Source organism: Oreochromis aureus, linkage group 19 (assembly GCF_013358895.1).
Source record: "Oreochromis aureus strain Israel breed Guangdong linkage group 19, ZZ_aureus, whole genome shotgun sequence".
Lineage (NCBI taxonomy): Eukaryota > Metazoa > Chordata > Actinopteri > Cichliformes > Cichlidae > Oreochromis > Oreochromis aureus.
Window position 1 is genome coordinate 26,209,917 of NC_052960.1, and position 16,399 is coordinate 26,226,315.

General features: G+C 41.4%; 2 protein-coding genes across 4 annotated transcripts in view; both read right to left on the bottom strand.

The window, feature by feature from the left end:
* The window catches only part of ppp2r5eb (protein phosphatase 2, regulatory subunit B', epsilon), a 49,310-nt gene extending 44,466 nt beyond the window's left edge, over positions 1–4,844 (bottom strand). Inside the window, exon 1 of one of the 3 annotated variants that reach the window (XM_031727557.2) lies at positions 4,433–4,844. Coding sequence is in view for 1 of the 3 variants with exons in the window: in XM_031727556.2 (XP_031583416.1) it covers positions 4,238–4,266 (29 nt within the window). In the remaining 2 variants the exon portion in view is untranslated. Of the gene's footprint in view, positions 1–547; positions 568–4,237 lie in introns of those variants that run through there. The other 2 variants (XM_031727556.2, XM_039603262.1) reach the window with 2 other exon arrangements.
* Positions 4,845–8,628: 3,784 nt separating this feature from the next.
* Positions 8,629–13,594, bottom strand: wdr89 (WD repeat domain 89). Its single transcript, XM_031727554.2, has 2 exons — positions 13,412–13,594; positions 8,629–11,154 (listed from the first exon to the last, which is right to left on the bottom strand). Exon 2 carries the CDS (start codon positions 11,133–11,135, stop codon positions 9,999–10,001), a length of 1,137 nt encoding a protein of 378 aa, XP_031583414.1. The 5' UTR covers positions 11,136–11,154; positions 13,412–13,594; the 3' UTR covers positions 8,629–9,998.
* Positions 13,595–16,399: the final 2,805 nt, after the last annotated feature.

The following is a 16,399-nucleotide window of genomic DNA, read 5'->3' on the forward strand; positions in this document are numbered from 1 at the left end:
GTGGGTACAGAGCCTTACAGATACCGGACAAAGCAAGGCTGAGGCATCTAAAAATCACCTGCACTCAGCGATAATCCCTGGCTAATGTCTGAAAGTGGACTAGCTCTGACGTCGTACTCGTTGACACCTCTTGGATAATCAAGTTTTACTCTTATAAACGGTTAAATCAGCACTTCCAGCTGTCTTTTATAAAATATAATATTAAATTTTTTGGCGTGGGCAGGGGGGGGTCCATATCAGCCCCAAGATTCCATTATAATATTATGGCGAGACTTTCCAGCTCTTTGTGTTCATGATTTCAGGCAATACAAGTTTTAATCTCTGCTATGACGACAAAGAGCATCATTCAGCTCCAAAAAAAAATAATAAAGTAAAACAGAAACAAGGCAAAGACTTAATTTCAATTTCTACCTGCTACATCACAAATGGTAAAAGTAAACAGTACAAATTGGTGCTTTTCCACTGCAGCACCACTGAAAATGACCAAATTGCGATTAGTCACCTTCGGAACAATCTAAAAACTGTACAGCCACATTACTTTCCTTACCTGTGGATAGGACCACTGGAATCCCTGTGTACAACCATCAGTGCCTCACGTTCAATCGTTCTCTCTGACTAAGCAGCTAATGGCGACAACACTCCACAACACACGAGGGAGAGCAAGACTATGCCGCCTGGTCAGACGTATGGCACCCAAGCACCAAAGCCATTCTCCTCCCATGCCTCTTACATAAGAGAACAGATGACATCCAAACAGGCTTGGTGAGGGTGGGATTAAAGAACAAGGAGGAAGGAGAGATGAGGGGTGCATAGCAAGCAACAGGGAGACCAACCGAAAGGGAGGACGAGGAGGGAGGGAGGGAGGGAAGGAGGAAGAGGAGGGAGGGAGCTGCTGTACGACAGGAAGTCAACAAACAGGCAATGGCAAGGCCGAAAGAAAGGAGCTGGAGTAAGGGAACAAAAATGCACACGCAAATATGTACAGGAATGCAGTGCTGTGGATGAGAGGGATGTCAGGCATACCAGCTTAAAACATGCTATGCAGTCCTGTAAAAAACTAAGTATACCCTTACTGCTTTCTAAGGAATTAAGAATTAAGAATAGCTACATGCTGCTGATCAAATGCAGTTGATTGTTGATCATTAGCAAGTGTGAGCACCTCAATAAAAGCAGAAGTTTTAGCAGTTTGCTGGTCTTGAGGATTTGGGTGCGTGTTAGCAATGGGGTGGATGTCTCTTGAGTTTTTTGCAAAAGTCACAAGAGCTACATTTTAGACTCTACAGGCCTCAATTAGCATGTTAAATGTTAAAGTTCATGAAGCTACAATTTAAAAAAAAGATACTCAACAAATAGGGCTTCTTTCAAAGTGTTGCCCAGAGAAAACCTCTTCTCTCTAAGAAAAATGTAACAGCATGGCTCAGGTTTATAGAGCTGCATCAAAACAAACCACAAAACTTCTTAAACAACGTCCTTTGGACAGATGAGATCAAAGTGGAGATGTTTAGCCATAAAGCACAGCACGACGGTTGGAGAAAACCAAACACAGCATATCAGCTGTGTACCTTACTCTAACTGTCAAGCACGGTGGCAGAGACGTGATGATTTGAGCTTGTCTTGCAGCCACAGGATCTGAACTGGTCCACCATGAACTAGTATTCTGTAGTCAAACACGAGGCCATCTGTCTGTCAGCTAAAGCTTACCCAAACTGGGTCATGCAACAGGGTAATGGTCTAAAGCACACCAGAAAATCTACAACACTATAGCTGAATAAGAACAGAATCAAGGTATTGCAGACCATACCCTGATCACAGAGAGCTATGCATTAACAAATGTTCACAAACCTCAATGAAATGAAGCAATGCTCTAAAGAAGAGTGGACAAAAATTTCTACACAGGGATGTGAGAGACTTATAACGGCATACGGAAAACTATTTATTCAACATATTGCTGCTAAATGGTTGCACAAGCTACCGATCATGCTGTGGACTTAGTTTTTTACAGGATTGCACAGTGTGCAGTATTTGAAAAGTTTTCATAATACGACAAGAGTCATATTTTGGTACAGTCCAACTGTTTTTCTTTTTATTTAATGGAAATAAAAATAATAATAATAAAAACATTTTCTTTATATAGGCCTGCAAAATCATTATCTACATTGTTAGAAGTACATTTGGCTTATTAAATGTCACAGAAATAGTAGAAAATAAAAAAATAAATAAAGTCCGTGCCACTTATGTAACATCTACAGGTGTCTTGGTTTGTCTGGCCAACACTCCATAACATGACTCTGATAATAATTTGCTTCAGAAAAAAAGAGCCTCAAAGACACTTTTTGGTTGTTAATTAAATTATTTTTTTTAGCTCATCCATACCAAAAGAAATCTATAAATGCACAGACTGTTTTATTTAACTTGCTTTTATCATTATTTATTCTACTTTTTTGCTAAGGAAAACATAAGTGTTCATTATAATAAGTAAAAAAAAATTTAAGTGTTTTTCAATATTTACTGCCAGCAGTAAATGTCATCTTATCAGTCAAAACTGAAAATATATGGTGCAGTTCGACATATAAGCAGTTGATATCCGTGCATGCATTATTTTTGCATCAAACAGTCCTTTGTGTAAGTTAAACACACGATATGCCCTTAAATCCAATAATTCATCCTGCTTTGCAGCTTTTATTGCCTCCCAAAAATAAGAGTCATGCAAGTATCATGCATGTCACAGCAACATAAAGAAGACAGGTTACTTTATCCATCCAATAAAAATTGCTAACAAATTGAACTAACAATACCAGTATGAATCCCTGGCTTACTGTACTGAATCCTCATACTTCCGAAAGTCTCCTGTTGCTACTATCAGCTGAATGCTGCAACCTGACAGCCCATCTAATTGGTGTGATTCATTCATGGGTGAACTGCGCTGTTCACACATCTAAGTACAAATGAACTCAGCAACTTTCAAACACACACACACACACACACATATATAACCACACAGAGCTGATAAGGAGGCAGTTAATGTACCAGCCTTCTCATAAACACAGAAGACTTTGGATGTTAAGTTATCTGAGGTAGGGTTGGACCTGTTAACAACATGGTTAAACTCTAGAACCTTAAAGGTGAGCCAGATGTGACACAGAACAGGGGTAAACCTTCCTAAAAAAACAGACAGTGCAAATATGCGTATATGAAAGGCCACACCTGGCCTCCTATAAACGGCTGGGGATCTAGAGACTAGGCAGAATAAAAGCAAAAGTAGGAGTAGTATGATAATACTTCAAAGTTAGCCCGATGCATTGCACTCATCACCATGCTCCCACCTCTCATCTACAATGTAACTACATTGTTATTAGTGGCGATGATCTCTCTCTCCCTCCCTCCTAACGGTTCTATACACATTACTCAACATGTAGAAACAATGGTGGTCTGTGCAAGAAAATATAAGATGACAAGTTTAGAGGTACGAGCCTGTCAGAAACAGCGTCTTAGTGCATAGCCAGTCAAAGTTCATGTAGGATTATCGCCACACCGTTTGACAGTTGGCTTCACTTGACAGGAAAGCTAAACTTGTCTCAGGCTGGGTTCATGGGGCTTTTTCAACTCACGAGGATTAAACAGCAGCATTTACTTTGAGCGAACCAGCCCGTGGGCCGCTTCATACAGCAAAAAACTCAATAAACCCCAATTTCTGTACAGTGCAATTTGATGTCACATATTTGCCGCTGTTATCAGCTCGAGCAGCAAAGTAGGCCATCAACTCTAAGGTCAAAAATGAAGCCGTTCGGGAGAGCTGGCGTTAGCTTGGGCAAATCGGGCCTGGCAGCGACAGCAGCAGCAGCAGCAGAAGGAGGAGGAGGCAGCGCAGCATTCAAAACTTGACAGCGCGATAGCCTCACTAGCGTTAACTAGCTAGCAGTGTTAGCATCCCGACTAACCGTTACAAAGCCGCATTGAACGCTAGATAGTCGTCTCCAAAGACCACATAAAGCTCTAAGACATTATAGCCATGAAGATAAAGCGGCTTTCATGTCAAAGCTTTGAAGCTTTGCTTTAGAAAATTATATTTTCGGTAGCTAGCTAACGTTAGTGCAACGGTTATCGCGGGTTAGCTCAAGTTGAACATGTAGCCTTAGCTTAAGACCCGCCACCAGCCCAAGGAAACACAAGAAGATGATTAAAAGAATGAAACTTGCGATTATATCAAAGCTAATATGTGCTAATAAGATAGAGTTACCTGGGTGGGCTCGGGCGATCACCCATCATCCCAGATGTAAATACGGGGCAGTGCTAATGCTGCTACCGTTAGCTAGCGCTCACAGACTGACAGAGTGACCAGGCTGGGAAACACACACCGTCCCGAGTCCTGACCCGAGCCCGACAAGCTGCAGCCGACCAAGTGGCTGGTAGCTCTCCAATCGTAGTACTTTACCTTGATCCTCTGCGGTTCGCAACGGAGACGGCGGCGAGGAGTTATCCTATGTTTGGAAAGCTATCGGGCTATTAGTTAGGCTACCTCCAGTTCGGTAAGAACAGCCTTTCCCCAGCAGCGGCGGAGCAGCAGGAAAATCTTTGGCCTGAAACAGCCAAACCCACGAGTAGCCTTCCTTCCAACGGAATAATCCTCAAACTCCCATTAATTACAAAATACACCTATACAAACGATTACGTTAACGCATTTACATTCCTGTTATTGATTCACTCGCTCGTCTTCCCCAAACCCCTGGATTTTGGTGTTTTCTTTGCTCGTCTATGATCCGGGGCTGTTTCCTTTCACCCTATTGTCAACACTGCTGGGTTGAGACCATGGCACACATAACAGAGACGCAGCGTAGCGTAGCGTGCTGGACGAGCATCTGAACCACGTACAAAGCTGATTGGCTGCAGGGAGCGATGTCCGCAATTGTGATTGGACAGCCAGAGCTGTCAGTCACAACACGGAGAAACGAGGCTCCGAATCCGTCGGTTAGGTAGAGGAGAAGGGACAAGGAAAAAGATCGGGGCAGAGAGCGAAGTACCGTGTGTATGTGTGGAGGCTTCACCACGCAGCGTGCCGGAATGAGGCTAAACCTGTCCGAGGCCCGGCCCTGAACCTCGCTTCTCTGTATCCGCATTTTAACGCTCGTTCTGTTCAATCGTTTATTGCACATTTATGAGTGTTTTTGAACACCTCACAGCCGAAGCAGTGCTGTGTGAAAGACGAGTGCATTTCAGCCCTAGAACCGAAATTAGAGAGAAACACAACAGCGAGAGTTACATAACTGATATATAGGTCTGTGAATGCGCTATATAGCTAATGCTAGGGCATGCATGGGTGTTCCCTTTACTCGCTCACGTATTGGTTTTCTCTCGCTTGCTAGCTTTTTAAAATATCACATTTACAAATAGTTTCTGCTCCAACTTTACAGCAAATTATACACATTTTTTTTATTAAAAAACAATATACCATATAATTCATAAGTAGTCACTACACTTGAAACGTGTCAACTGAAGTGTTACATAGGCCTAGCTATATGTTATGTATTTGAATTACTGGTGCTTTAACGTGTAAGTAGCAATAATTATTAATATTAACGCACTGTGTGCAGGGGTAGTTTTATCTAACGTTATTGGCTTGGACAATTATGAGGCAGAAGGCCGTGTAAAAAGGTTTCGCACCTTTCATACAAAATAAAAACAAAAACTTTATATCCCATAGTGTTTTTCTATAGCTGTTTTCTGTGTCTGTGGTTGTTTTGCTTCTTTAAGTGTTAATTTTAGTGTCATTTTGTCTCATTTTATGTATTCACAGCATCTCTGCGGCATTCCTCTGTGACTAGTTGTGATTTTTTTTTTTTTTTTCATCTGCTTCCTCATCATTTTCATCCTTCTAGCTGTTTGCTGTCTCTTTGAGTTTGCTTTTCCTGTTTCGTTATCATTTCCCTCTCTTCTAGTCCTTTGGCATTTCTTTAGTCATCCTGGTGTTTTATAGTTTTCAAGGAGTATCTTTGGTGAGTGTAATGTTGGTTGTGATTTTATTTTTTTTTTGCTTCATTCAGAACTCCACAAGATTTGGTATGTCTGAGGCAGCGAGCATTGTCAGCATCATCTCTAGTGAAGTATTTTCTCACTGTTGTCACTAAGGACAGAAATAGCAAAACTGCATCATATTGACCAGCGAAACCACACTTTGGTTTTGCCACTGTAACAATGAAGCCTGCTAGAGGCCTGGTTCATACTTACTGAAGTAAAATTACACACAACTTAGAGGAGACATTTCTCTACAGCTTTATTTCCCATATCAACAAGTTTTAGTAGTAAAACCTCATTTGTAGCTAAGTTAGCATCACGACTACACTACTAAATTAGGAATCATGAACTTTATCAACAATTTAAAAAGAATGACTTAAAAAATAGTTCTGTATTATGTTTTTTAAGCAATCAGGGGTCATATAAATTCGGTTATCAAATGAGTGCACAAATAAGCATGTGAGTGACCAACAAATTAGCGGTTAGGAATACAGTGACTTATCAAGAATATAAACAGATATTTAAAAGAAAAGATGACGTTTCTCCATCACCCCATTCTCAGTAATGGTCTCATTGTGGTCACTCTATAAAAACTGTGGCTCCATCACTGTCAGTAAAGTTTACTCTTTTCTGTGCAATTATATGTATACAGATGTGAAGAAGTCAGTTTTCATGGGACTCTGCAGTCGTTTGAAAAACCTGTGACTGAGTAGCTTGTAGAACCACCGTTAACAGAAATAGCTCTTTATGGCTTTAATGACTTTATCAGTCTTTCACATCATTGTGGAGGAATTTTAACCCAGTCGTCTTTAAAATGTTGCTTCAGTTCAGTGGGCATTCGTTTATACTGAGCCTATTTAAGGTCCAGCATTTCAGTCAGCTTGATGCTTTTCTTTTTCAGATATTCTGCTGTAGATCTGCTGCTGTGTTTGGAATCATTGTCCCGTTGGACCATGCACTTGCAGCCAAGCTGTTGGACGGATGACCTAACATTTGACTTAAGAAAACTTTGTGTACAGAGGAAGTCGTGGTCGACTCGGTGACTGCAAGGTGGACGGGTCCTGCAGCTGCAAAACTAGCCCAGATCATTACCCTGTGCTTTATTATTAGTATTTGCGCTGATATGCTGGTACAAGGCTTTGTACATTTTGGCCAAACATCTCCCCTATCGCCTGTCCAAAGGATGTTGCTCCAGAAGTCTTGTGGTTTGTTCAAATGCAACTTCACAAACTTTAGCCACGCTGCCATGTTCTGTTATGAGAGAAGAGGCTTTCTCCTAGCAACCCTTCCAAACAAGACATACTTGTTCAGTATTTGCTAATTGTGCTGTCATGAACTTTAACGTTTAACTTGTCTGGGCCTGCAGACTCTGAGCTGTGGTTCTTGGGGGTTTTTGTAATTTCTCTTCACGTTGCACAGTCTGACCCTGGAGTGAATTTCCTGTTATGTCCACTTCTGGGAAAATTGTGGGATTATGGTAACGCACACCCAAAACCGCCAAAACCTCTGCTGTTACAGGGCTGCTCACGCTTTCTGATGATCAGTTAATCGAGTGCATCTGATTAGCAGCATGTGGCTGCTACTTACCTTCTTAAATCCTGTGGAAGCAGTGAGGGTGTACTTAGTTTCTACAGAGTCCTGTGAAAACTTCACATTAAGGTACCAAACATATATAGTAAAAAGCAGGATGTGAAGTCCTCTCTGAAACTGAGTACATTAGGTACACCAAATTTGGATAGCTGGTTCTTTCCTTTTACATGTAAATATCATTTAGCTTCCAGAGTGAGACTCCAAAAAGATTTGTCTTTTGTTTTGTCCGTCTGTATTTACTAATAGAATGTAATGACTCAGCCGATGTTTTCACACTGCAAAAAATTCATAGTATGATGAATGGTTAAAAGAATGCAAAGATGAAGCCTGAGTCACCGCAATGATCGCTAATGTGAATGAGATTCACTGCATGACTCCACTGGCTTGAAACACACACACAGAAACTTGCACTGCCAGTCTAGTTATTCCACTCGCTGCCATTTGAGAAGGATAGCTGCAGTCTCAGCGTGATCCCACTGTGCCGCGCAGCTCAGGTGACTTTCAGGAAGTAATCCAGTAATAACAGCTGGCCAGCTGAAGGAATCATTGGAACTAGAAGATATAAAGTGTAAAAATGGATATAGGAGGAAGCTGTCAGTATGTCATACTATACCGTATAACAAATTTAATGCATAGTATGTTTCATTGTACTTCATTGTACTTAGTGGAAACCAGTCACTTTACAATACCAGTGTAATTAAACCTCACTTATAACAAACAGTTTGCTGTTTTTAAGATGTCCTTCTCCTCAAGATGAATCCTTGTGTTTGGAGCCGTATTCCTGCACATGCTGGCTCTTATTTACTATTGACTGCGACACATCTGTGCCACTTTTTACCAGTATTCTGCCATGGAAACCCTCAAATATGTGCCATAATGGTGTTGGAAGATAATCTGGGCAACTTTACTTTACTACAGTTTACTTTTCTTGTAGTTTTTCTGCTCATTTCCAACCTTATTGGGGGGTAGGCCTAAATAGCTCTCATTGTGGGTTTGATCAACCAGAGACTCAATCATGTCAACGCTCAGTGTCAGTAGACTGGCAGTGATATGCTGTTTATTACCAGTAGTAAATGTGAGAATATGCCAAGCAGGGTTGCGGATTATTACTTCTTTTTTAAAATTCATTGATTGTTCATTTGATCCATGTAAATAAAATACCCACATCAACATTTCAAAGCTGAGAAATCATAAAAAGTCCTGTATTGCCCAACCAACAGTCCAAGGGTCTCAACTGCGAGCGATACAGAAACATTAATCGAAAACAGCTGAAAATCTGATGCATTACTTTTTACAGAAACTGGACACTTCCTGCTCATTTCCAGCTCCAGATTTTTATACTCAACTCTGTTTGAGTAGCTTTCCATGATTCCAGTGTTAGGATAATGCTTATTTCTCTCATCTGTCTCAAACAAGCTGTTTTAGCTTCTCTTCTTTTAAGTCAAACGAAAATTTTAAACAACAGGTGGGAGGGTCCTCTGTCCTGAAGAGTACAATATCAGGAGCTGACACTGGAATGAACCCGAGCTAGTTTTAAATTCTACTCATTTTTGGTTGATTTGGTTGATTCTCTATTCTATTAATTGACAAATCATTTCTAGTCTAAAACATGAGTGACACCTGTCAAACAGCAACAAAAGAGCAAGCGTGGCAATGAATCCCAGCAGCATACAATTATGATACCAACAGTGACATCTCCTCGTCCGCTTTGTGTTGCTTTCTGGAAAACATCAGATGCAAGCAGGCACGTAGGGCACAGGACAGATGACTGTGAGAATACAGACATGAAAAGCTGCTTTTGTGATTCAATGAAAATAAATCACTAAAGCAATCAGTGGAACATGTCCAGCCCAAGGAGAACTGAGGCTATCCAGACACACAAAGCTCTGAGGATGGTGGCTGGTGAGGTGCTGGAACAGCAATTGTAGCCTAAAAACTGAGATGTGCTTCTAGAGAAGTGCTACAGTCCTGCATGCTACAAATATAATAACTATAAAGACTGATTGTTGTGGTGAAGTCACACAGCATGCCAAAGTTTTTATTAAACACACACAGCTCTCTTCATATTAAAATACATGCCCTGTTTGTTAGCTGGGGCCACCAGATCTCTATCAAAGACTAAAATACAATTTGCCTTTCAAAGTCACCTGGTCACAATTTTCCTGCAAGCTGGTTTCTTTGTAAACACTGGAAAGGTCCATATTCAGGCTGCTATGACACACTAGAATATGCTTTGCTTGTAAACAGAAAACTGCACAGTAAAAACAACAGCGTCTATCAACAGCTGAGGCAAAGATGAACATCATTTCATCTGCTTACTGACATCGTCCTCAACAGCTGAGCTGCTTTAAATTTTAGGACACAGGACTGCTTCAGTCAGGTCAGTGTTCACTTTATTACTATGCCGTCTTCTTTTCTCTGTGGTAGCCATGTTTTTTATGAGGTCTGGATTTGAGTCTGAGAGCTGACTCGCTCTTCATAGACTCCCTTTTCCCTGCTGTGAGCTCCTCTCCACCCGGTTTCCACAGCAAAAGCTGCGCATCCTCCCCCCCGGTGAACAAGGCCTCCCCTACTGCATCCCACAGGAAGCAGCGCACCGTTGAGGCGTGGCCACCCTCCAGGCTCCTGAGCAGATGAAGACCCCTGGCGTTACACTCCATCAGGTGGAGGTCTCCGTTGTTCTTCCCGCCGACCACCAGCAGCTTTTGGGTGTCCTCTAGCCACCGCCCCCCCACCAGGTAATCGACGCCTCGTCCGTCAGCCAGTGGAGTCAGGCTGCGAGCGTCGGAGGTGCTGAAGATGGTGAGAGGCTCATCTGTATCCAGCTGGCCCAAATCCCACAGATGCAGCCCCTCATCGTGGCTGAGGCAGAGCAGCTGGGTGTAGTCGGCCCCGGACCAGCACACCGAGCTGGCTGACGAGTCGCTGTTGCAGGTGGCAAGCAGCGCATCCTCCTCCGCCCCCCGGCTGAGGTCGAAAACATTAACGAGGCCATCTGTGGAGCCCGAAGCCAGGCGGTCCTTATCCCGGGGATGGAAGCGCACCTGTGTGATGTCATCGCTGTGCGACTCAGAGTACACCCCAAGAAGCCCACCTGCTGGTTTCCTGGAATCCCAGAAAACGAGGAAGCTGTCCTCACTGTCCACTTGCTCAGTGCCAGCACACAGGAGCGTGTCGCTGCAGCTCAGGTCGAAGCTGCAGTAACAGTGCGTTGGATCGCTTTTAAATTTCTGGGCCGCCTCCGTCCCGGGGCGGCGGACATCCCACACCCGGACCGTCCCGTCAGCAGAACCAGAGTACAGGAGGTCAGAGGAGGTGTGGCCAAACGTTACCCCGCAGAGCCGCCCATTGTGGCCTTGATATTCTCCCACCTGCTTCAGTGTGTCCTTGTTGTGCAGGTGGATGGTGAAGTTGGAGCAGGACACTGCCAGAAGGCCACTCGGCTGCAAGGCGACATCCAGCAGGTACGTGGGCTCCTCCGGACAGGACCGCCTAGCGATGGACAGAACTTTGAGCTTTTCCTCCAAACCCTCCATGGAAGCTCCTGATGAGTTCCTAATGAGATGGAATAATTTAAAAAGACACAGAAATCACTGATCAGCAAATCCAGCAACTTTGTCTTTCACTTCCTGTCAGTGGTGAAAACCCTGCAAGTCCTGGGATCCACCTGTGCCTGCAACTCATGGGTTTTATAATCTAATACAGAACTGCTTTTCTACAACTGTGTAATAACCAGCAGCTAGACAGTGGTCTGAATGTGCTCATGTTTATTCATGTGGAAGGAGACTTGTGGGAACAGTTTCTCCCACTCACAGATAATTAGTGTGAATGCTTGTAAAAGCATTCACAGTATTGTTGTTGTAATCTTTATTATTATTATATATTCCGTACGTTTTTTGGCATCTATCTCCTTCAAAACCGTTCAACTTAGAAAAACCATTCAAACACCGTTAGATTCCTCTTCTTTTGGACATGACTGCTTCTACTTTTCTCATTTATAACATTTATATTTTTAAAATTATTCAACTTTTTCAACAAAAATTTCCCATGTATTTCAATGGGAGACCCTTCAAATTCTCCTTCAGCTTACTCATTTTCAAACTGTATCTACTTCAACATACGTTGACATAGAGCCACCATTCAAACTTTAAAACGAAGACAAGACATTCAACTATTCAACTTGTATTTATCTTTTCAATATCCGTTATACTTTTTCTTCAGTTCCAGTTTAAGTTTCATGATGTTTTTTCAGCCGTTTCAGAGTTTATAATGGGTGTGTATGGGACGGAATGTTGGGGCTAGAGTGAGACAGCTCAACTGCTAGAGTGAGAGGAGCGAAAAAATTAATCTTAAAATCTTTTTAAAACTGCTGCTGTGTCCGCAGCGTTTTCGTCTACAGGTCTGATTTTACCCTCAAAACGTAGCCATCGCTGTCCTCTTTCATCCAATGTGTTTACTATTGTGCTAGGTGTTATGGTTCTTTCATAAATGTCACCAAAGCACAGCCTCCTCCCCTCAACTCCTCCATAGACTCCAATGTTAAAATGGCTCAGAAAGTTCGTTTGAAAATCAGAAGAGCAGGCTGTCTTTACACTGTCACCACGTCCATATAATAAACTCCACAGGCATGAAAACTGAGAATTAGGTAGACTAGACATTGCTGCAGCTCACGGTGAAAGAATTTTGTCAATACGACCTATACTTTTCATTTGGGAGCGATTTGTTTCGGCCTGACTTTTCTGTTCATTTTAAGCAGCAAAAGTGAGGTGCATGTCTGTGCTCAAGTGTATGGAGCCATTGGGTGCAGTCACTATAGCAACCAGGCTCACACCTGCCTGCTTAACGAGCTCTCTCTCTCACTGTGCCAAGATTCATTTTAAACACTTCTCTTTCAACTGCTGCTGTGTCCACAGTGTTTGCCCTACAGCCATCATTTTACCCTCAAAACGTCGCCATCGTTGTTCTCTTTCCAACAGAGTGTCTTTGAAAGCTCAGATATGTAAAGTTTTTAAACTGTGTGGATCCAAGTGGAGGGATCACATTTTAGTCATTCAGTGATTCAAAGAATATGAACTTTTAATATTCATTCAGATGTTTTCTGACTCTAAATAGTCTTTTGTCATTTCTTATGTTTTTCTAATTTACATTTAAAACATTTTCAGCTCTTTTCCAACTTCTTCTCTGTGGTTGTCAGCTTTTAGCAGTTCAGCTTTTTTGTTTTCAGGTACAAATTTCTGTATTTTTCATCTCATTCAACATTTTTAACTTAAAATTCAGCAATTAATTCATTTCAGTGCATACATTCAGATTCAAGCATTCACACTGCAGTTTCTTCAGAAAATGCATTTTCTAGTTGTGAATATTCTTCTAAATTATGCAGCAATAACAGTGCTCTTACACCACAGTGTTGTCAGTCTGTGTGTAGCTTTAGTGGGGAAAATACAAAGTTGTTGTTTTTTTAAATATATCCTAAACTTTTTCTTTCTGAAACACCAAAGCAAACTGCTTACAATTCAGTCTCCTATAACAAGACTCAATAGCAAATGTATATTATCTACAGCTTTCTTTATTTGCTACATACATACGCATATAAGAACACAGCTGATGATGTTTAATAAATCACCGAATCCAACTTTGTAATTCGGCCCCCAATTAAAACACTTCCAAAACACCTCCAATATTCATGTTTTAGCTCTAAACACGAGTACTAGGGATTTTTTAGAGTTTGGCGCTGGGGTCTAGCTCCACATTCATCGTTCATCAGTGTAGTGAATGTTACCGTGTCGCGTGCTGTTAAAGCCGACCTTCCTACCTGCCACAAATGAAGGGAAACTCCCGGTGTGTTACACACTAGTGTTTGGACACGTCCGCCGCCATTCTGGAAACAACACAATAGCCCACTGCCACGTTATTACTATAAAAGACTTTGGCGTTAAAGCTTTTAAAAACACGTAACTGAGTTCATTTCACCGAAAACTACGCATGGAGGAAGTGCTTTGTGTCACAGTGTGTACAGACCGGGTGGAAACGTTCTTCATGACATGGTTCCGTATTACTTTTCATATTCTGTTTTAATCTTTATTTTTTTTAATATTTATTATGAATTTATTTCCCTCGCAGTGCACTATTATAACGTTGCTTGTGAACAGTTTATATTTAATTTTTTTAATAAAATGAAAAATGTGAGAACTGTAGATCACTTGAGCATGCATCAAGACGTACATCACTATTACACTGTGCTTACGTAAGAACAGACATACAAACTGTATATATTTACATTTCTTGATTTTGAATTTATCTCAACTAAAAATTGTGCAAAAATGTATGCTCTCTCTCTCTCTCTCTCTTTAGAATTTAAAGGGTTTAATATATCTCTGCAGTGAGTCAGTCAGTCTCACGGCCTGGATTTAATCAAAGAGAAGAACTGAAACATTATACTCAACAATTTACAGTAAATTACGAGGTCCTTAAACTGAGACTTGATTCATCATGCACCGGGGTTTCGTCTAATTTACTTTGCAGAGGAAAGATTAATCAGCTTATTCAAGAAACACAGCTGCCGCGAACCAGAAAGCATCAGAAATATAAATTAAATATGTAAAAACAACCTATGAAGCATTGCATCAATGTCTCTTATTAAATTTTTCTTCAATTTAAAATCTTAAATGTTTTTTTTTCGTCTTTGGCAATTTAAAGATGGCTTTTTGTTACAGACATAGTTAAAAATAGGGAACAGAACAAGAAACTCAAAAATATCATCAAAACACAAACACTTACTGTATTACAAAGGGGCACTAAAGCTGATCAACTTCTACTATTTTTGTGCCTTAATGAAATTAATTCAGGTGTGATACTTGTGTCGTCCAGCAGGTGGCAGCAGCAGCTCTCATAGGTCTCAAACTGTTTTAGGCTTTCCAGCTGACCCAAATCTGACATCGGAGCCACACAGAAACAAATTAAAGACAACCTCAGTCCTTCAGGGGTACTGGAGTAAGAGGAAGAGAGTGAAGGAGACTTTTTCCTTTTTATTATCCGTCATTTCAGACAACACTCACACAGCTGATATGACTCACTCTTGTTCTGAAGTCTTTCATGTTTCTCAAAGCTCTTTGTATAATCCCAGCTTCCTCATATTTGCATCTGCTTCAAACAAATCTACTTGCTTTGTCTTTCAATTTGCATCTTTTTGTGGTCATTTAGTGTGTATTCATACTCACTGTGCATCACTTTGTATTCTGGTTTTTGACACAGTGCCACTGTGCGGCACATTTTAGTCCTTTTGTGGGTCTTTGGTACTCATTGTCATATTTGTTTGCAGTTTATTATTTATTTTGCATTACTTTGTCATGCGTGCTTTGCATTCCTCCATGATCCATTTGAGTCTATTTGCACCCATTTTACTTCACTTTGGTATCATTTGCATGTCTTTACAGTCCTTTTTCATCTTTTTTGATGACTGTTTGTGGTAATTCTATGTCTCTGTTCTCACTTTTGGTGATTCTATGGCTCCTTTGCGCCTCTTTGAGCTTTTTTTGTGTCTGCAACTTCAATTTGTTTGTGTCGTGAACCTCAGTGTCTCCTCTGTTAACCTGGAGACAAATGAAGGATTGTGAGCAAAGGCTAACTAGAGTTTGAAGTGTGTGAAGTTTCTGCTGCTTTAGCCCAGACTGACACACTCATCTTTCCCAGTAAAACATCCACAGAGCTTCAGCCGCAGTCTCTAGCACTGTCACTTTCTAAAGCAAAGGAAAAAAAGAAGTAAGTGAAAGTCTTTCATGTTCAGGCCAGTAGCTGGAGTTTCTCTTCCCTTGCTCAGCTGAGCAGCTTTGGCAGAACAAAGTGGAAAGCTGGTCCTCCTGTGACACATCACAGCTCTGCAGCAGGAGAAATAAACACAGCAGAGACTGCGTCATCAAAAAGACCCCCAAAACAGTCAAGTTCTTATGCAGATAATATCATGCAACAACCTGTCCACATGTTCTTTCACATGTGGACTGAATTTGACCCGTTTAAGGATTACTGTCCTCACCAGCACAGGTTTTGCTTCATGAGACTTCCTGACTGCAGTTTGGTGACAGATGAATCAGCGGTCTGTTAGTTTTTCCATCATGTCTCAAGGGAAAGCTGGGCTGACACGCGCGCACACACACCAATTATTTATCCATGATAAAACAAAAAACAGAGTTTGGGATGGCTGCATCCAAAGCATGAGAGAGAGAGCTGACATCATGCAGGACAGTTTAAGTGGACCTGGATGAAGTTATTTGTTGAAAATTTCTTTGAACACCTCAGTGGCACTGTAGTTTGCATTGCTGCCTCACAGCAAGAAGGCTTTGAGGTCAAATCCACCATCTGGCCAGGGGACTGTCTGCGTGGGTTCACTCTGGCTTCCTCCCACAGACGTCCAGCAGCTGAAGGTGGCCTGGCAGAGCATTTGGTGATGTCCATGGGTTCTAAACTTCAGGCAATCACAGAGTGCAAAAGGATTCATCCAAGTATCTAAAACATTTGTTACATTTCAAATTATGTTAGTTTTCCCAATTAGTTTTGATCCTCTGACTATTATAAAATATCTGTAGTTGAAACCAATGTAATGTAAAGTGTTGTAATTCAAAAAGTTTGTAAAACCTATCAAATTAAAGTTCCAAGTGTGCACATTTTATTTGATTTAAAATCCACAATGGCGGTGTACAGAGGCAAAACTACAAACACATATATTTTTGCTCCTTTCATTCTGCAGTCTGTCACTGCAGGGATTAACTGAGCACAAGCAGCCACATTACTTGATTCTCTCATTTAT